At 38.9% G+C, this 21,226-nt stretch overlaps 2 protein-coding genes across 3 annotated transcripts in view; both read right to left on the bottom strand.

The window, feature by feature from the left end:
• Positions 1-12,589, bottom strand: part of LOC113588837 (echinoderm microtubule-associated protein-like 6) — a 53,246-nt gene extending 40,657 nt beyond the window's left edge. The window contains exons 1-2 of the mRNA XM_035529940.1: positions 12,393-12,589; positions 5,274-5,436 (exon numbers count right to left, since the gene is read on the bottom strand). Coding sequence (XP_035385833.1) covers positions 5,274-5,436; positions 12,393-12,589 — 360 coding nt within the window. The remainder of the gene's footprint in view (positions 1-5,273; positions 5,437-12,392) is intronic.
• A 1,337-nt stretch (positions 12,590-13,926) lies between these two features.
• Positions 13,927-21,226, bottom strand: part of LOC113588836 (spectrin beta chain, non-erythrocytic 1) — a 60,170-nt gene continuing 52,870 nt past the window's right edge. For both annotated transcript variants that reach the window (XM_027028196.2, XM_027028195.2), the window contains 4 exons: positions 17,913-18,112; positions 17,541-17,714; positions 17,385-17,427; positions 13,927-15,977 (listed from right to left, as the gene is read on the bottom strand). In XM_027028196.2, coding sequence (XP_026883997.2) covers positions 15,789-15,977; positions 17,385-17,427; positions 17,541-17,714; positions 17,913-18,112 — 606 coding nt within the window. In that variant the 3' untranslated portion in view covers positions 13,927-15,788. The remainder of the gene's footprint in view (positions 15,978-17,384; positions 17,428-17,540; positions 17,715-17,912; positions 18,113-21,226) is intronic.

Here is a 21,226-nt window from a genome sequence, read left to right as displayed (position 1 = left end):
CTGTATTTAATTTAATGACAATACTCTTTCTCACAGTACACAAGTGAGCCTTGGTGTCATTTTGGATAGTACTCTTGTCAGTGGAGCCCCAGATTAAATGACTCATTCGTACCTGTTATTTTCATCTTAGAAATATGTCCAGACTTCATCCATTCCTATCAAACACTGGTACAGAAACATCAGTATATGCTTTGGAACACTGTACTACTCCATTTGCTGAACTACCTGTAAAATGTCAAGAAAGCCGGTTCAGAAGACTGCCTCTCATATTACCTGTAGTCATAATCATGGACACATTACCCCTGCTTATCACAATCCTCTCTGGCTTCCCATAAAACAAAATACGTTTCAAGATATGGGTCCTAGCACTTCATGGTTTAACTCCTTTATATCACAATCATCTTCATCAAGATTACTCTCCACAGAGAACTCTTCACTCCTCCTCAGCTACTCTTCCATCTCTCGTCTGTAAGAGCTTAGACTTGTCTATAGAACTTTCTTGCTCTAGTCTTCTGCAAGTATTCAAGAAAGAAAAAAACTAAAAACTTGTTGTTCACCATGAATTATTCTTACATTTTTACTTGATTTAACCCTTTCCCCTTTGTTGTATAGATTGCTGTTTTTGTATATTATGTATATTTGTTGTATTTTAATTATCTGTCTTTTGTATTCTGTCCTTTAGGTCTTGAAAGGTGCACTGAAATAAAATGCATTATTATTATTATTATTATTATTATTATTATTATTATTATTATTATTATTATTATTACTACTACTACTACACAGCCCTACTGAGCAGATTCATACAGTGTAGGGTCTATACAACTAAAAATAACTGCCAACACTGTAGCTCATGATTCATCACTAGTGTTGAGAAGGAGGATTCATGTATTGTTCCCCAGAGTGGACAACATAATATTCTGCCTCACCTCCACACCATTTCTATTATAGCCCTGAAGAGCAAGCCGAGCATGTCGTAGGTGATGCCTTCATTAAAACTGGGCACCTGAACCCTCCGTGCAGGACATCCGTCTCTTTCCAAATGCAAATAACTCCCAGGCCGCAAGCAGACACAGACAGCAGCGGCCATGGAGGCAAGACAGTGCTGCTGAACACAGCCATTCTCCAGAGCCGATCTGTTTTACAGCAAACACATGGAGACAGAAAGAGGCCATAGAGGTTTTACAATTGGCTCGCTGTCTAGGCTTGTTGTAATCCATAGTGGGTCTTGTCTCCTCTAAGAGTAAGATGCTAACCACTTTTAATCCATCTACATTTTCTTTATTTAGCCTGCCTATTAATGCCAAAGAACGAAAAGATGAAAAAGTACATAAATGTTGGTTTGACAAACTTTAAAAAGGCTGTGATTGTTTTCACTATTTTATGTATTAATTAGACAGTTAAGTAATAAAGTAGATGCAATGGATATGGATGCCGAATTACAACTAAAAAATGCAAAGACATAATTTAGACTGATGTTGGTGGCTCTTAACATGGCTTTTTTGGTGTATCAAAACAAATGGTACTGAATATATGAAGAGTTTGGAACCAGTAGCAGGAGAAAAAAAAAAAACTATTTATTTCACGGAAACAGTGATTAACAAAGGAAATGAGCAAAGTATAAAAAAGAATTTGAAAAATACTTGACTGAGGGAAATGCAAATTTATGGTTTGTTCTTTCTTGTGGTTAACAACTTAAAAGAATATCCAAAAGAACATCAACCGTACACTGCAGACTACCACAGACAAATTTCACTATATTTAGAAATGAATTATTACTTTAAGCACAGTTACACTGGAACCCTAGGGGTAGTCAATAAATGCTTATGCAAAATATATTTTTGAGGAACACTTTCATGGATTCTTTAGTCAAAGGTATGTGTAAATTTGCATAACGCTTCCTTTCAGAGATGGCACTACTATTGTAAATGCATCTTCAGAAAAGTAGATAGAAATGTGTAAACACAATTGTCCTTGGTAACTGACCTTACTCTACAGATGGTAGATAGAGAAAAAAAATAGCAGCAAACCGATTCCCTTTGAAAAAAGAACCATATTATAGCATGTTTTCTTTTTTGGCAATACTGATTTCTGAGACTCAAATATTTATGAATTTCTCTTCCTAATGACTGCTTTTATCCTACTCTCAGACCATTTCCATATTACTGCCAGTATCCCTTTCTGCCAACACACTGATGTTTTAATTCTAGCTACCCTCACCCAACCAATTACTTTGTAAACAGCTAGTACAACCCCACTGGCAGCAGACAGAGTGACATGCCTTCCCATTTTCCAGCCCTGTAGGAGTGACTGAATGCACAGGCGTCGGCACAAGAGTGAAAAATACCATCTGCGCCTCTGTAAAGGTTCGCAGTTCATGCGAGATCATCTTAGCAGGATAATGTGCTCCACTTTGGGCTGTAAGATCCCCTGGTGAGGATTGTGGAATATGGATGTATAAGTGCCATTTTGGCCTATCTCCAAGAAAGAATGTCCTGCAGTCTCCCCAGAGAAGATGATCTTCTCCTCAACACGTTTTAGGGTAATATTACATAGTATGGCTCTACATTTTAAACTGAACAATGCAAGGGCTGGTGTACTAGTTGGGTGGGCATCTTTCCTCTCAGCAACACAGATTACCATAAACCAGGAAAGCCGCATAGAATACCATTATATTGTGAGTATTGAACGTGTCATCTTTAGAGGGACACCATTCATAAAAATGCCCTTCTCAGTGACAACACCACAAGAACATAACATCACCACCAATACAACCACCACCTTGATTCATAAAAAAGTGTGGGAACACCTTGGAAAGATCAGAATTTTTGCTTGAATGACTGAAATGTTCTAATCTTCATGCAATCAGCTAATTAATAATAGCATAATTTACAAAGCTGCAGTTTTACTGATTAAATGGATTAAACATTTAAGGTTACTGATGGAAAAACTATATGTGCCCTTATAATTAGTAACTCTTGGAACATCCTTAATGGCAGTAAACCCACCTCAACCATTCCTGTACCTCTGCTCAGTCACTCACATTTAGGAGCTATTTTAGCTCATTCCTCCATACCAAGCTTTTTCTGTATGTATATTTTTGGAACGTCCTGCTTGAATGGCCCGTTTCAGATCACACCACAGGATTTCAAAGAGATTGAGGTCAGGTCTAAGACTTGACCACTGTAAAATACAACACTTCCTCTGTGTTGTATTGTCGTCACGCTGCATGTGTTTGGACATTCAGACGAGGTATTGGTGCTGGAACGACGTCTTTCCATTTTTTTCCGTCCAACTATAATGCTGAGTGCCTTTAACAAAAAAGTTAAACTTTATCTTGACTCACTGGACACTGTTCAAGTAGCTCTGAGGAACATCCATGTGGAGATTAGAAAAACGTGAACTGGGTGGCACTGTGGGTTTATCCTATGATATTAAATACAATAGCTCCTACAGATCTTGAGTTGCCACTACGGGACTTCTTTGCCATCATGTATGGATTCTAGAACATGCCCTTGCATTGTTTTTTGTAGGACACTTGCTCCATGGGAGAGAGGCAGTGATGAGTTTCTCCCAGTCATCTGCCAGACTGTGGATTTATGGAGGCTGAGTCACCCTTTCAGTTTTTGCAGACCTTCAGCAACTTTTCCTCAGAAGTCTTGTCTTTTTGATCAAGCCATATTACATTTCTCAGATTATTTTGTACTATATTGTAAACTATACTGTCCATCTTGCCACAGAACTGCTTTTCCATCTACATGGCATTATAAAATGTAATGTGGTGCCTGTTAAATAAGACAAGGCAAGGTAAGTTTATTTAACTAGCTCATTTCATACACAAGGCAATGTAAGATTATTTAAATCATAAGAATTAAGACCAAACCTTCTCCCAATCGTACCAAACTTTCAATACATAAAATGCAGCTCACAAAGAAAACTAAAATTTCACAATTCAAAACATCCTAAATCAACCAAACATCTGCTGGGTATACTCAGTTGACCAAATGTTGTTTCAGCGATATTTAAGGAAATGCTTCATGCACATGCCCTCCCCCCTCTTCATGTAGTCGAGTAATAAACCGGTGCTTTTCCATATCAGTAATACAGTAAACAAAGATGGGCTGGAAAACCAGTCACTGCTCGTTTGAAAGTCAATGATCACGCAGCATAGCTGAGCAACACTCCGTGCACTATAGAAGATTTACATTATACATTTACAGCATTTGGCAGATGCTCTTATCCAGAGGGACTTACAAAAATGCTGTCATTTACTCATAGAATGTATCCTAACCAGTACAGTAGGTTAGAGTCCAAGATACCAAGGAACTAGAATGCTGTTGAAATACAGGGATCAATGCTGATTCCTAGAAGAGCAAAATATTTTTGCTCTCTCTCAGACAACAATCCCTGTAATAACCAATACCCTACAATAAGTACTAGAGTTTCAGTTAGTCAACATAGGAGCATTCAACAGCAATGCAATAAACAACAACCAAAAATCAGTGCTAGAGTTAAGGGAGTCAACACAAGAGCAGGATTAGTGGTCATTTAAATTTTCCACAAAGAGATGCATCTTCAGTCTGCAAGGGACTCTGCTGTCCAGACAGCAAGCGGAAGTTTGTTACACCATCTAGGAACCAGGACAGAGAATAGTCTCGATGCTTGTCTTCCATGAGAATTGAAGCATGGTATTTCAAGCCGAGCCATACTTCAGGTTCAAAGTACTTGCGGTATGGATGGGGCTTTGACCATTGATATTATGTATGGAGCATCAAGGTTTTAAATCTCATGCGGGCAGCGGATGCCCGACAGATTCCTGCCAGTCGCAATGTATAACGAACAAGTATCCTCACTGAGACTTGGCTGCTGGCAGCTCGTGATGTGATTGCGATTCAAACCATTGACTTCTCATGTGGCACTTTAAATGTCAGTGTGGTTTGAGAGGTTACAGTAACAAGCCTGGATATTGTAACAAGACAGCTCATGATTACAATACTGGTGGAGGAAGGAGTAAAAATTCAGGAAGTACAATAAATCTTGGTTACAGAAGCAGTAGTAATTCCATGGCACAATTCTTTTAAAAATTAAAACATTTTTCTGGTATCTTTCTGAACAAAGGAAAACATTTCAGTATGTCTATGTGGTTTCTTACTAATCTTAATCTATAATGGGGAGGTTCTTTTCAACCACTGGACCCATAGCATTCAAATCACTGTGCCATTGCCATCTTGAAACCCATGAGTGAACATGCCGGAGTAGCAGGAGAGGCTCACCTCACCAGTGTCAGCGCTGAATGCCAGGCAGGCCACGCCATGCGAATGTGCATCTTTAAGGATGGAAACTGTGCGCACGCTGAATGTGTCCCACACACAGATGTAGGGATCCTTCCCCACCTGCCCTGTGGCAACCAGTGATCTCTCCGGATGCAGGGCAAGGCTGTTAATTAAAAAAAAAAAGAAGAGACTTTAATATATGTCTAGTATACTGTAGATGAAGGTTCTATAGAGAAAGTGCAGTGTAGTACACAAGGTTTCCAGAGAAACAGGATTTTTCAGTCTGAAAATGTGCAAGCTGAGTGCTTCACTTGAAGGACCTCAGAATAAAAAATCCTGTTTCTCTGTCTGGAAACCTTGTATAATACACTGCACTTTCTCTCTCTCTCTCTCTCTCTCTCTCTCACTCTCACTCTCTCTCTCACTCTCTCTCTCACATATATATATATATATATATATATATATATATATATATATATCTATATCTATCTATATATATATATCTATATCTATCTATCTATATATATCTATATCTATCTATCTATATATATCTATCTATCTATCTATCTATCTATCTATCTATCTATCTATCTATCTATCTATCTATCTATCTATATATATATATATATATATATATATATATATATATATATATATATATATATATATATATATATATATATATATCTCTATCTATCTATCTATCTATCTATCTATCTATCTATCTATCTATATATATATATATAAAGATTTTGCAAAAAATATGTGGGAGAGAGGGGGAAGAAAATTGAATGATTGAAATTGAAAGAAAATAAATGATATAAATGATATTTTAAATTTTGATATTTTAAAAACACAAACTCATACAATGCAGTACAAGTGGATTAGTAGTTCATTTGGGGGGGGGGGGGGGCATGCTTGAAATATCCAACACAAATCTATCCAAACCAGCTCAGTGCAGAACCAGTTACCCCTGGATTCATGCGATACCTCATGCTAAAAGTGTCTCATACCACTCATGCATGCCCCGCCAAGGAACATTTCCCACATCCCTTCACTCTCCCAGGCCTGAGCACAGCCCATGAAAATCTCTGCTGGGGTTCCCGCCTTCTCCTTCTGAGCACGAGCTCAGGTTGTGACCCCGCCAATCCCAGCTTGTGGTTCGCCAGTACCATAAATAGGTAATGGTGCTATTACCATGGGCCACGGAGCCAGAACTGGTGCAGCCAGGCACCAACAGACAAGCGGCGAGCTGAGGGAAAGAGAAATGTGCACAGGTGTCCTTGACCGGAAGCCCTCACAGCTATGCCACAGCATTGGCATGAGACAGACCAGTCCAGTCAAGCCAGCTTCCTCACAGGCAAGGGGGTTCCTGCTCTTTGTGCTGAAGGACAAAGAGCAGCTGGGTCTTTAAAATGCAAATAGTTGGACTTGCTGTGGAAACCTTAACATTCACAATATGTCCTGGTTTTGAGCAACCACGGTTCGATTTTTTTCCATTTCTGTCTTGGGTCGTACACAGTGATGGACTGTGCTTAGCAAAAGCTCATCTGTCCACATCAGGGCTAAACTCAGGATAAGGTAAAAAATAGAACATCAATCGGTATTACTGTAGCCACACAGTCTGATTGAGCACAAACTAGGTACAGACCAAGAAAAATTAAAGTGCTTAAAACTGCACTGGAGGGTTTTTTTTTTTTCTTTCTAACCCCTGGATGATTTCTGCCACACTGTGCGTGCACGGTTGTCATGAAGATGAGGGTGGCGTTACTGTGCACGGAGATGAACTTCTCCCTCTGGACCGCCAGACAATCGGCTGCTTCAGGCAGGTCTCGGTGGGATAGGCAACAGATCGGCACAGTCCAACAATGAGAGTGGGTGAGAGGCAGTTCTTGCCAGGTTCTCTGCATGCAGCAAACTGAATTCCCTTCAGCTGCAACAAGTCAAAACACATCACATCTGACTTGCATCACACTTGCACTTAGAAACTGATGGCTCAAGAGGTTCTGCAGAATATGCTTACTGCTTGGCTGGATGGAGTGCTTCATACATAAAGTTTCTCATACATAAAGTTTCAAAAGGAGACCCTGCGCCAGCCAGCAACGTAATTGTCTCATAGATCGGTTTCCTTGACAACTGCTGGCAGACTGAGCAGGGTGTGAGCATTTAATACCCGACCAGAGCCATGGACAGGTCAAACTTTACAGAGCTTAGTAAAGGTTATAGCAAAGGTCATACCCTGGTAATATCTGAATTTAAATAGCAAGTACTCAAAAATGTTTCTGCTCTCTGGCTGACCTGAATCCAGTTCCATCTTTCTCAACACAGATGTTCACAAAAGGGAGTGATTAAATCATTTAGGAAACCTACTGGGGCAATTCTGAAGTGGAACAGGGCTAATGGAATCGGAATCTCTCTCTCTCTCTCTCTCTCTCTCTCTCTCTCTCTCTCTCTCTCTCTCTCTCATGTGAGAATCACAGAAAGCCTCTCACATACCAAGATATTAAGTAGAATCCAATGAATCATCTGCAATCTCTTCGAACTGTCTTTTAAAGACACACAACCACCTCTCTCAGGCCCATTCTGGTGGGCCTTATGTTCTTGTATGACCCCAAGGCCTAGGCGGTGTCCATGTTCTGTGTCCTAAGCCATCCATGATGATTCTGGAGACCCATCATGGCAGAATGGGATGGCTGCTTAATGCTGTCATACTCTGGTCCTATTAAAAAGTATACGGCAAATAGAAATACAACCATCTATTCTTAGGTAGCACAAAAGTTGTATGAGATCCTAAAAATAACCCCAAGTTAAGTGAGGTAACTTCCATGGTATAAAGCAATAACCCCAATCCAGAAAATATCATAGCCTCAGAAGGGGGGAGGGAGGGAGTAAGAGAGAAAGAGTGAGTAAATGAGTGAAAGTAATCACAGCACAAAGAGACAGAGCATTTACAGTTCCCCTTCAGTGATCCTTTAGAAGCATCTGCCACAGTGACACTATCTTACATTTCACAGATTACATTATAGATTATATTCAGATTGTATTATTCCAATTAAACTCATACATGTGTGCTTTTCAGACACAAGTAAATACAACACACATATGCAATTATCAAAAAATGAACTAATTTTTAAAAGTATTTTGTAGCAAACCAGAATAAATCTCTCTGAGAACAAACTGGATATATTTTTCTGCCAAAACTATTTAAACACTCATTTGAACATAGTAAAACATTGACCATCTTTAGCCAATCTGTAATGAGCAGCTCATCAGATGATTTTAAATGCTCTCATAAATAATAAAGGGGCTGAATTTATTATAGCAGTTCAAGGGTTCACAGATGGCCAATACGATTTTACATTAATTAATTTCATTAATTTCAGTGTGTAGAAGCAACAATTATACTGACAATATAATGCATTCGATTCATTTTTAGAATATATTGACACTTGATATACTTTTAAAAGGAAAGGTCTGTACTGTCACAAATTCCCCTGAGAACTATTATGTTGAGGCATTCCCTTAATCTAGTTATCTGAATATAATTACAAATGCAAAACTACCTCTGTAACTCAAGGACATTAATGTGGTGCATACAAATTTGATTAAGAGTAGCATCTGCTGGAAACTATTAGTCAGTTATTAAGCATACTATACATTTGCCTGAAACTCAATCAACACAGTTTGCTATTGTTACATTCAACATATATTTCTGCACATTCATGTGCTGCATGTAGTGTTTGTATTTTGGAGGATTTCACTGACAACCATCCCAACACCAGCTGCTGCACATCAATTAACTATTCCAAATATAACCCCAGACTTCTGCATAAATACACACCAAAAACAATCCAATGACTGCTCAAAGTGCACCTTTGCTGTTAATGATTCGACCAGAGAGCATTCTCAGATCCAGCATTCCTGCATTAATATGGATGCATACTGAAGGATGGTGACCCCGTCACACCAATGCACGCACATACCAAAGACCAAGCTAGCAACCCTGTCAAGAAGCGCATCAAACATCAAATGGCACTGCTGGGCTTGCCGATTGCATCAGGTTGCCAAGAATAAAACAGTTCTGAAGCACAAAAGACTCAGACCCTTTCATTCACTGCTACAGACAACCCAACCTAGGTCATGCATTGCTACAAAAAGCCCCAGCCTAAGTCATTCACTGCTACAGACGACCCAGCCTAGTTTATGCACTGCTATAAAAAGACCCAGGCAAGGTCATTCACTACTATAGCAAGACCCAGGCTAGGTCATGCACTGCTACTACCCCTGGATGGAAGTAGTTATGAACCCCCTATATTTTGATGCAGGGGTTTTCAGTCTAGTCCACAGTTCCATTTCCTTACACACCTGAGCCAGGTAATTACCACTGTTACCAGGTTTGATTACAAGGCTGGGTCTCATGCAAAACTTGTGACACTGAAACGCTTAATACATCAGGGGCAAAAAATGACTGACATTCATTGTATATTTTGAAAATGTAGCAAATCACACAGGAATCAATAGCAGTTTCTTGAAACAGACAAGCTTCTTGTGTGTCAAGCATTCAGCTTTTATTCTGGCCAAAGACACTTGTTTGAGGACTGGGGAAAAAAAAAAAAAAAAAAAACCAGTCAGAATGACTGCTAGTTTATGAAATCAAAGGAGTACCAAGCATCTGATTGGTCCAAGCAGATAGAGTATGCCAACTTACCAGTTTTAAGGTCAACATGTCTTAAGCTATGAGGACAATGTAATTAGCTGTGTGGCTTGGAAATCAGCATACTTAAAGGGGCAATAAGTAATTTTTACCACCAAAAAGTAGCAAACAATTTATGAATGTGATTATGTATTATTTTTACATTTTATCTATAAAATAGGTCAAAAGATTAATTAAATTGATTTGTAGTCCTCAAATGAACTAGTTTATGCTTCACAGAGTAGGCCTCCCACATGGAGATAGCCATGTTTAAAATAGATTTAGTACAGAATCCCTGAAACATTCAGATCAGTAGGTGCCAGTATAATGGCTATTTCATAATGTGATGAAGAATCATTGGGGAAATTATTTATTGCTCCTTTAATACAATGGGGAGGTACTAGCATTCATCAGCGAAAAAGCACTTTACTATTGTCCACAAAGACAAATCCATAAGCACCAAACAGCATATACTTGGGAACAGCATCCGAGTGGAGGCACGCACACATCATTGGTGGCATGGCTTAACTGTGATCATGTTACCAAAGATGCACCTTGCGGATCACCTCACGGATCACCTCGTGGTTCACCTCTCATGCCATGCAGACTATTGCTCAGAGGGACACAATAAGCTCTGGATGTCATGTCTGAGTAGTGGTTTGGAAAGTGGCAGGGTGAGGAAAGAATGAAGGAAATCAGCCATTTGCCTGACTAGTGTTTTTTGGTAAGAAGCAAGACATAATTACACCACCAATTCAGCTTCCCCCCCCCCCCCAAAAAAAAAAAGCTTTGTCAGTCTGTTTGTATTCTGCCAAGACAAGTTTAATTTGTTTGGGGTTTTTTTGTTCATCTTCTATGACATCAAAACAATTATAAAGATAACAGGGCACAGAAGAGTGGAGGCTGGAGTTCTAACCTCTTCTGTGGCATTAGCTGTGCATTAACAGGTAAACAGAATGGAGTAAATGTAATATTGGTACGTAGATTACATGATGAAACCTGCAGCTAAAGGTGAAGTTGTGAAGTGGCTCACTGGTTCCAGTTTAAAACCGAACGTAGAGGAAACAGTCATAGTGTAGTTCACTAAAAACAGACAAATCCTGAGATCATGTTAATTGGTTTAAAGATTTAAAAATGCAGAGAAATAAAAAAAAAAAAAGGTATTGTTCTGGATCCTCTTAGTTTCAAGAAAAAAGATCAAATAAAAAGGATGAGTTATACAATAAAATGTAACTTCAATTTTAGATACATTATAAATTCACTCACAGCAGAAGCATCAAGGACGTTTTTAAATATATTGACTTTTTCCTCTCACTTCTTGGACTGCAGGTCCTGCTGGTCTCGGGTGAGTAAAGTAGCCTTGAAGCTTTGTTCAGCTTCCTTCTGACAATCTGTGTAGGGCTACAAAGTCTACTCTCAGAAAGTATTCCTATACAAGCTTTGAGGACCTGTATGAATTTACTGTGTTTTTAGTATTAGTCATATATTTATCTGCCCATGGACTGTAGATGGAAATTAGCTAACTACCAATCTCACTTCTCTTCTCATTTGAAGTGAAAGTATTGTGTACATGATCCCTGGCAAAATAAACAATGATATAAGATAATATATTTTAAACATAGAGAGTAATTCGCCTTTGAAAGTCATTAAACTTGACCAAATAGTTAGTATGTAGGTTGCATTTAACTGGGATCTTCGTACTAGGTGTTTTTAGGTGCACATTACAAACTTGTACAAATGCTGAAATCAAGCGGTGACACAATGAGTAACATTTACATTTGTTGCTGCAAATGAAATTAAGTACCTTTTGCTAATAATATTCTAGGTTTATTTAATTCGCAATGATATGTATTCCTCACGGATGTCCAGTATGACACAGAACTCCGGCTTTCTATGCTCCAGGAGTGGCACTGCACCTGCGAATGGTTGAACAGTGTGCCACTGATCTAAGCGATGAAAGCTGAGTTGGACCGCTTGAAAGGGAAAATGCCCGCAGCCGTAACCCTACACCCACAGTATACAGGGAGAGGTGTTTTCCAGTTAATTAGTTACCAGGTAAACAGACTCCCTTTAAAAACCCCGCATCTAAAGCTGATCTCGGTGAATTGCACAATAAAAGTATTAATTATGAAGAGCAAAAAAAAAAATGTTCAGTCTCTCCTTGGGAAATACCAAAGCTGGTTATGCTATTATTCAATCACCTTGCATCGTCTGACGAAATATTATAACACCAATGTAGGGGATAGAGAGAGTGCTCAAGTACGTGCAGACGCAAATTTCATGCGCACTGTGGCCAGCTTGTTAAGTGACCAGATTGTTTAACACGGCAGATACAATCTGACCCTCACAACGATATCAAACTCGTAAAGTCACAGCGCACCTTTCCTATTAAAGAAAAGACTATTGACAGAAAAATATGGACCCACCTAATAATGTCGTCGTTGTGACCCAGGAAGAACTTCTGTGTGTGTTCTCTGGTGTTGTAAACGACGCCAACTCCTGCTACAAAGTAAACCACTTCTTTGCCGGCGGTGTAGAACAGGTTGTTGCGGCATTGATGCCCTCTGTATCCGTATATCCATTCTAATCTCAATTGACAGCGGGGCGCAGTCCTATCCGCCATGATTTTTGACAACTAGCTCTAGCTGTTGATTAATTTCGCCACAGGCTCAAATATATCCGACTGTGCGTATATGTCAGAAATAAACATAGAACAATAACTATTAAAAAATGTTAACCTATATGAAATTTGTGGCTACGACAATCATGTGGAATACACACATCCACCCGGTGTGCGGTACAAAACGACTGACACAGGCTAAATAGTTAGTTCCACGTTACAGTGGTTTTAAGGAATTGCCAAATTCATTGTCTGCCCTTTAACCACTACACTTGGCATTTTCAAATCTCCTTTTAAAAGTTCATGGCAATGTCTTCTTAATAAGTAGTGGCTCATACCTACTACAGTACCTTGATTTAGTTTATTTCAAAAAACAATGTTCATTCGGTTAAAACAACAATTAATAGGCTAGATGTGGTAAAAAATATATATATATATAAAAATAAGAAAAAAAAAATATATATATACAAACCACACATGAACACAACGGCTAAAGGATTAATTCAGCATTAATTCAGGATTAATCCGGCATCCTAATCCTCAAACGGTCCATCAGCCACAAGTAGAATTTTTTTTAATGCAGGAATGCACTGACTGTAACCAAACTGTGGAAGGGTAATATAACCATAACGCACAAGCTATGCACAGAAAACGTATTGCGTAAAATCGACCTGCCATTCACAAATCTAATGTCGATCAATTCCAGCTCCCCAAATCTCTTGTTAATTTATGATTTGCCATCTTTTAGAGTATATCAGTCCTTGAGGGACACTTTCCCATTTCACTCGTAGTCACTCTGAAGCTGCTGAAATGCAGTTTGGCGCAAACTTCCATCCGAATACATGCAACTGCTAAAATTCAGAGCGCAATTCCTGTCCGCGCGTCTTCCTTGGTAAATCCACATTTCAAATCAGATAAAACAAGCGAGATTTCGAACTGCGAGTTAAGACTGCAAACTACGTTCTACCCATAGTTTGACTCAATGTTCGTTCATTAAATAAACGTCTAACAGATTCCTACAAACGACGGCAGCCAAAAGCAACTGCTGTCAACACAGAAAGACTTATCTGAGCGTCTTTAGGTTATATTTTCCGGAATTGCCCCTTTCGTTCTCAAGCGATAGTTACCACGGACCTTGGAGCGCCGCCTCTTTTCACCCATCATAAAACAGCTTGCTGCAAGGGTTCATGGGCAATGGAGGTTTTTTTCCCCCAATTCTGAGGTACTCTCATTCGGTACATATTTCTAACTACATAGACCAGCATGCAAACCGGAGCTGTCCAGGGTCCTGAATCTGGCGAATGCGATAGAATAACGAACGACAAATAAATTGCATGTGATAGGAAAGAGTTGTCGATTTATTGAGTAGGATACATTCCAACAATATACAAATGAAGAGAAAACAACAAAACATTTTTTGTTGATGAAGCGACCTATTTAGAATCATCTTAAATGATTATAACAGGTCGCTTATATAACAAAAATAAACGTTTCATCCGGAAGAGCCCAGAGGTGCCTTCGAAATAGCGTATAAACATGAATTTATTTTCAATAGTAGCACTCAGTTTTTATGAGAGGTAGTAAAAGGTTAGTTGCCCTGACTGTAAAAGCAAAAGTTTATGAATAATAAACTGGGAAATAGGCTGGCAAATACAATCTGTGTCCATATCACACACGATCATTTAACTTTATGTACATTAGTTACCGTAATGGTGAATTTCATGTCACATATGGGGTGTGGTCCAAGTGTATCGTCACATGAAATATATTCTAGGATAGCCTTAACTGATGTGTACCAACCCACTCCTTTTTTGCAGTAAGTACCTTGGCTGATCTATATAACATATTTTCGTGCAGTGATGGAAGATAGCATGATTACTCTAGCTTTATTTCTGCAATATTGTCAGAGATTTTAATTTTTACTGAGTATTTGCATTTTTATGACAACCTTCAACTACTCCCTCACCCCTACAAAAAAAAAAGAAAAAAAGAAACGGCAAACTTATTTTTAAGTTCAAAAGCATCTTTAATGACTTTGCACGTATTTAACAGATAGGGTAAAAGGCTACAGGTGCGAGTCCATGTTTTACGTCATAACCAGCTGGCCCCGGAGGCGTTATGGCATTTTGACTGTTGAATAATGACGAAAATGTATTGTTACAGTAGTTACACTGACAGAGAATGCACACTAGTTATTGAGTAGCCAGAGAAAGTGGCAAAATGACAACACAGCGCTATAGCCAACAAGCAAGCAGCCGTTCATCAGTCACACGATTTTCAATAATTGCCACACCTTTTCCCCCACTTAACAAATGATACCTTTTAGAAGTTATAATACATCTATATTCATATTTTTCTCTAAATACCCTTTCAACAATATAATGCAACTCAAGTACAAGAAGAAAAACACAAATCAGTTTATTGTTTTTCTTGATAAAAGTAGTCTTTCATAAGTAACCAACATTCTCACGCTTCACAATCATCTCATGAAACTTTCCAGCATTATGTTAATATTTGCCACTACATGGTGGGTGTGCATTCAGACACATTTACTTCATACTAAAAGGTCTTTAGTACAGAGTTTGCCCTTTAAGGAAACCTATAATGGCTGATGAGCTTTATTAGTAATTTAAATTTGATGGGAGGTTAACAACTCGGGGAATCCTCATGGATCCAGAGCACCACTACCGCCCTCCTTCCACAGCAGACAACGAGAAAGCCTCACAAAATGGAGGGCGGCTCCTAGAAACTTGTCACACTTACGAAAACAAGAGCAGAAGGAACCAACCAGACAACTCGACAGCACTGAAGCAGGTATACTGAAAGAAAGTGTGAACAAAGAAAAGAGAAAGTGTAAAGAAAGCTTACTGGGAATTTTGTCTCTTGAGACTTAGGAATGATTTACAATAACTACCCCAAAGCACCTCCAACTCTAAGGATATTCCTCTTCCAGCTCCTTCCTTATAAAAAAAGGGGGAGGGGACCAAAACAAAACAAAACAAAACAAAACAACAAAAAACAAAAAAAACAAAAAACAAAACTGAGCCCACCCAAAGAAGTGACAGGCACAGAGTCTTGGCTCGGAGCTTCACATGCTAGAGCTGCACTTCAAGAAGAGGATAGGAGAAGAGGAGGAGAGAGGAATTAGGGAAGGAGGGAGGGACTAGGGAAATGAGCCACGCGCTGGGCTGCTCGGCAGGTTCTACTTCTTCTTGCTGAAGAGGCTGAAGCGTTTCTCCTTGTCTTTCTCCCGCTTGCCTGGGCTGGACTCAGAGGTCCCGCTTACGGAGGTGGGCAGAGTATGTGCGCGGCAGGAGGCAGGCGTGCTATGGCTGCTGAGCTCAGAGGGTGTGGTGCAGGAGATTGCCTGGATCCACGAGTTCATCTCCTCCTGAAAAGGCACGTGAGGAAGAGGGATATGAAGTCAGCAAGGATACCACATACATACAGGATGTAGTATAATATACCAATTGTACTGCTTGGAACAATGACAATGACATTGTCTACTAATAAACTGAAAAAAATCAATGACTATGGAATTTAAAGTGCAGACAGAGAATTTTAATTTGAAAATTTGCACATTTATCTGGTAACTGCATCTGGACAATTGGCTGCTCAGCTTTTTCTGTGCCAAAATATTGTGTTATTTTACCATTAGTCCATGCTCAGATCTAACAAAAGGTCAAGTTTTTTTTGTTTTCCTAGATGTGGCATCTGCATCTGAAGTGTGTTTATTTTATATTGACATTATCAAGTTGTGCCAATGCCAGTGAAGAATAATTCAGAGTACGCAAACTTTAGGTGTCAAAAATGAACCGTTCAGGATTACAACACAGGAATGCGCCAGTGAGCTCAAATATAGAAAACGACCTGGCAGAACATAGTAACGGATGGCCGAAAAACTCAATCATGAGGAGAAACGCCTAAACAGATCAGGAACACTATCCAGGATATAGGTATCAATCAAGCGCTACTACAAAGAAGAAAAATCCTCCAGGATGACCTCAAGACATAAATCAACGATAAAACTCAGGAAAGGTTGGGATAGTTTGCTTAAAAATAGCCCAAAGGATTCTAGGATAATCTTATGGACAGATGAGATGCAGATTAATCAATGATGGAATGGGAAAGGGAGGAATACAAGGGGCTGCTTATGTGCAAAAGCATGCCACCTCGTCACTGGCATAGCATGAGCGCGTATGGCTGCCATCCTTTATTGGTCTGACTGCCACATGTGCAGTAACCTTAACCTTTCATAAGCAACCAAATGCCTAATAATTAAGTGGGCTGCCCTTCACCCTGCAGCAGGACCGTGACCTGATATGTACCAATAAAGCAAAATTTGGAGGTCTTTAGGGCAAACACACTGAAGGTTTATTGACTGGCCGAGTTGATTGCCCGACATGACCTCTGAGTTTGGATTTCGTTTACTAAAAGATGAGACTAAAGTCCCCAAAACCGAGCCATGAGGAGGTCTCAGTGCCTGCTGATCTTTGGGGGTCACAGATTTCAGGATGCAACTTCACTGCAAAGGATATGCAACCAAGTGAGATTAAACCCATTTGACTAATTACTTACAGTGCACTAAAGTGTGGACTACCAACTATAAACAAGTTAAAGCTGAAATTCTGCACTACAACCTAACAGTCCACAGTCATGGATAGCAAGAGCATCATGACCAGTATACATAAGATAAGTGTTGATGGTGGCTCGAGCACACAATGTATGACTGCAGCAATATTGTGCATTCACAGCTACATAATTCCATTCCTATGACAGTCAGAAAACAAAAACTTACATCGTCTTTGGCTTGGAAGAGATACTCATTCCCATCTGAAATTCTAGAAGTAAAACAAGGAAGGTTTTTACAACTAAATTTATGACCATTCCATTAATCTTTAAAATATATAAGAACATTTCATAAATATTCAGTAATGTGAAAACTTTGAGTAACCTGAGTTTGAAAACATGTTTCTTTTTCTTGTAGTCCAAGGCGACCTCACATGTAGACTCCTTCAGACTGATGGGAATTTCACTGTGGTAGGGGATACCCTGACTAGCACTCTTGCTGTCCTTGTAAAAGCCCATCTCTTGGCTATTGACCACGCAGTAGACATTGTGCCAAGATCTGAAAACAGTTCAGAAGAAAGCAAGGTGTAAATAGAATTGCTGGTATTCTGTGGAAGGGATTGTGTCAAGATCCAAGGGGGGGGATGTAGAGACTGATGACTTGAATGCTGATGTTAACAGTGCAATATTTAATGGGTTTTTTGCTTCTTCTTTGTAGCTTTGAATGAGTGTGTATTAAGTTTGCATAGTGATGTACCTGTTGGATGCCTTCTTGTTGTGTCCTTCCCATTCATGCTTGCGATTCAGGAAGCCCTCCATTTGAGTGGTGGGTGTGTCCTGGGCCTTGTTTGGGAGAATGGCAACTTGACATGTTTTCCCCTTGCGGCTGCCCGTGGGGGAGGGGCCAGGACTGGGCACCGCTCCGCCATTGACAGAATCACTACCTCCCGCGGCCTCCTGGTACAGAGAGAATGAAGCTTAGAGGTGGTGTTCTTCTGTGATGGTGAATTATAGATTAGCACTGTGTGGCCTGAGCAAAGCTGTATGGTATGTGTCAAACTGAAGCTGTGTAGAAACATTTGTTGTTGTTCTCACAACTGTGAGGGAATTCTTGTCAATTTTGTAAAACAAAATTGAGAGCGCCAATTTCTTTTTCCTTCCATTTAAAGGAAGAGTACAATGCAAAAAAAAAACAAAAACCTTTCAATATTCAGTATACAAATGCTGCTACAACAGCCTCCAATTGTTAAATCTGTAGGAATTTAACAATTTCATCCCAGCTTCTGAGTAGATTCTTTGTCAATTATCTGCTCTCTCATTCACTGTCCTACAATACAGATTAGAATTAGATAAGAAATGTAGGCCTTGTTATGATCTCTCTAAATCAAACCAGGTGGGATATCAGTGAAGCTGGGACAATACAGATGCTTTCAGTTATACTCGATATAAGCAAGATGAGAAGAGACGGGAGATGCATGCAAAAGTAGATTAGAACATTAAAACAGAAAATGCAAACCACCTGGTCACTCATCTTATAAACATAATCGGGAGGAGAGACCAGTCAGCACAGGAGATAGACTCAAAAGAAAGACTTTTAAAAAAAACAAACAATTTCTGAAATTGCTTGAGTTCATCAATCATTTTTGGTGCCATTGGTAGAAGTAGTGATTTTTGCAAAGGGATTACAAAGGGATTACATCACACCCACTCAAGTCTATCAATTTATTACCCCATCCTGAGCTCCTCTGGACAGGACCAATCCTGGGGGGTTTTACAGGAAGCCTTCCGCAGGCTGGACCAATCCTAGGTACTATTAGATGGAGTGTGCCAAAGGCAGGACCAATGCTGGGAACTTCAACAAACACTTCAGAACTTTTTGCTAATATCAAAGTCTCAAATATGGCCATAAAATGGTGGTCTAAAAGTGACTTAGTATCACGTTGTCGCTACCAACAAATCTGCTACAGCAAGTATTAAGTCCCAGAAGTCACATAAGTATCAATTACTGACATTTTTATCATTCTTTTAAAAATAGAAAATGTGCCATTATGTTGAAAATAATAGTACAAATGATTATGACATACATTATTGAATAAAATGTAACACTTTGAATTTTAAATCAAGTGTTAACTATATACTATGGTTTATTAAATTGTGAAATTAGATTCCTAAGTGGTCAGAACTGATGCTATGGTGCAATAAATAACATACAACACAAAGAAAGAAGGGAATAACCAAAATGAATATGAATGATGTATTAATAATAGGAAAATTAATGTTAATTCATGAACAAGCCCAAGAATGACACTGGACAATAACTGACAACATTAAACAGGTGGTATAAGCGTAAAATTACCAACATGCTCATAACAGTTTAGAACATGCACTTGACATAAAACAATGACCAGCAAAAAGACAATACTGGTGAAAACATAAAACAACAAGTCACTGCCTCTCTCGCAGTGGGTTTGATTTGGTATGGAAGGTTAGTGAGTGGAACTTGGAAGGAAGGTTTGGGACAAAAACTGTTAGCTTGATATAAACCATTTGAACAGCATAACATAGGCAAAAATCTTTAAAAAAAAAAAATGTAATTAGCCCAAACATTCTCCGACATCTTAATGGAAAATCCCAATTGCAAGAGTACTTTCTATGGAAGGGGACTGTGACACACCCCTCTACAAACCGATCAGTTCGCAGAGTGAATAAACGTCCAAGCCCATGCTAAAATGTATTATTATCTACAGCTGCTAGGAGACTGATTAGAAAGATCTATAAAAGGGGACAGATGAACAAAAATGGCTGTGAAGTCTTTGGGCTTAGAGCCAAGTGAAAAAATTAATAAGTACAACTACAACCAAAACACTTTAGTTTAAATGTGAGACTTGCAATAACCATACTTTTGAATCTTTAGTTATAGCACAAATAGGGGAATCAGTGCTTTAAACAAATACATTTAGAAATTTAAAATGTACTTTACATGTAATAGTAGGTAACTGTACTGTGAAAATTAATAATACCATCTAGAAAAACTGAATGGGCAGTTTTTAAAAAGGACAAGGTCCTTCATAAATCAGAACCAAGAAATTTTATACTTAAAGTTTAAACTCAAAAATCAGGGTAATACAATTCAGTGGGATTTTAGGGAAATTCCCAAGACCTTCTACACAAAATAAACAGAGAATTCAATAAGAATTCACATCAGTTTAGTTTGACATAAGGATTCATGACATGTTTTTGTGGATATTATGAAAGCAAACAAGGACCAAAACAGTATCAAGAATAGCACAGCTGACTGTACCTTTCAATACACTGAATTAAAAGCATGGAGGCTTTGTTAAGCCAGCAGTATGACTGATGAAAAGGAAACCGGAGATGTAGGCAGGTGAAAACAGCACACAGCTGTAAACAAATGATGCATTTAGGGCTCTATCTGAAAAAAGAGCCGAATTATCCCAAACCACAAGAATGTCACACATTAACAAGAGCACCATCACTCACTGACTACACTCAAACATTAATCCTACATTTCTTATAAAGATCTATTACATAGCTTGAAATTAATCATGCCTTCATAACTGTTGAACTTTGAATAATTGTGTAGTTCATAAAAGTATAGATGGACACTCAGGGTGCACTATACAGTACATTACATAGTCATATACATCACTCATCTTCATGAGGGGGAGGGGTGATTTCGTTATTCTGGCCAGACCAAACCCTATAACCCAAACTTATCTGCCAAAACCACACAAGCCCTGCTCTCCAACCTAAGTGGTTTAGCTCTGCAAAATTCACTTACAAAGAACATTTATTTGTCGTCACATATATGTATTATGTGAGAATTGTTTGCGACAGCTTCTCACTAACTGGTATATATGCTGGTCTGCTAGTGTTAACCATGTGTCCTTTGTCCCTTACAAGTTCCACAACAAACCTCATACTCCTAGCATAAAAGCATAAATTACTAATCACTATGTGATCTGCTACAATGTAACAACAGTCTGGTAAGCTGTTTTTCTTGGCTAGTGTTTCTTGCTGTCGTACCTTAAGCACAGCATGCTAGATAAG

This window comes from Electrophorus electricus, chromosome 9 (assembly GCF_013358815.1).
Source record: "Electrophorus electricus isolate fEleEle1 chromosome 9, fEleEle1.pri, whole genome shotgun sequence".
Taxonomy (NCBI): Eukaryota; Metazoa; Chordata; class Actinopteri; order Gymnotiformes; family Gymnotidae; genus Electrophorus; species Electrophorus electricus.
This window is presented reverse-complemented; position numbering and strand designations above follow the sequence as displayed.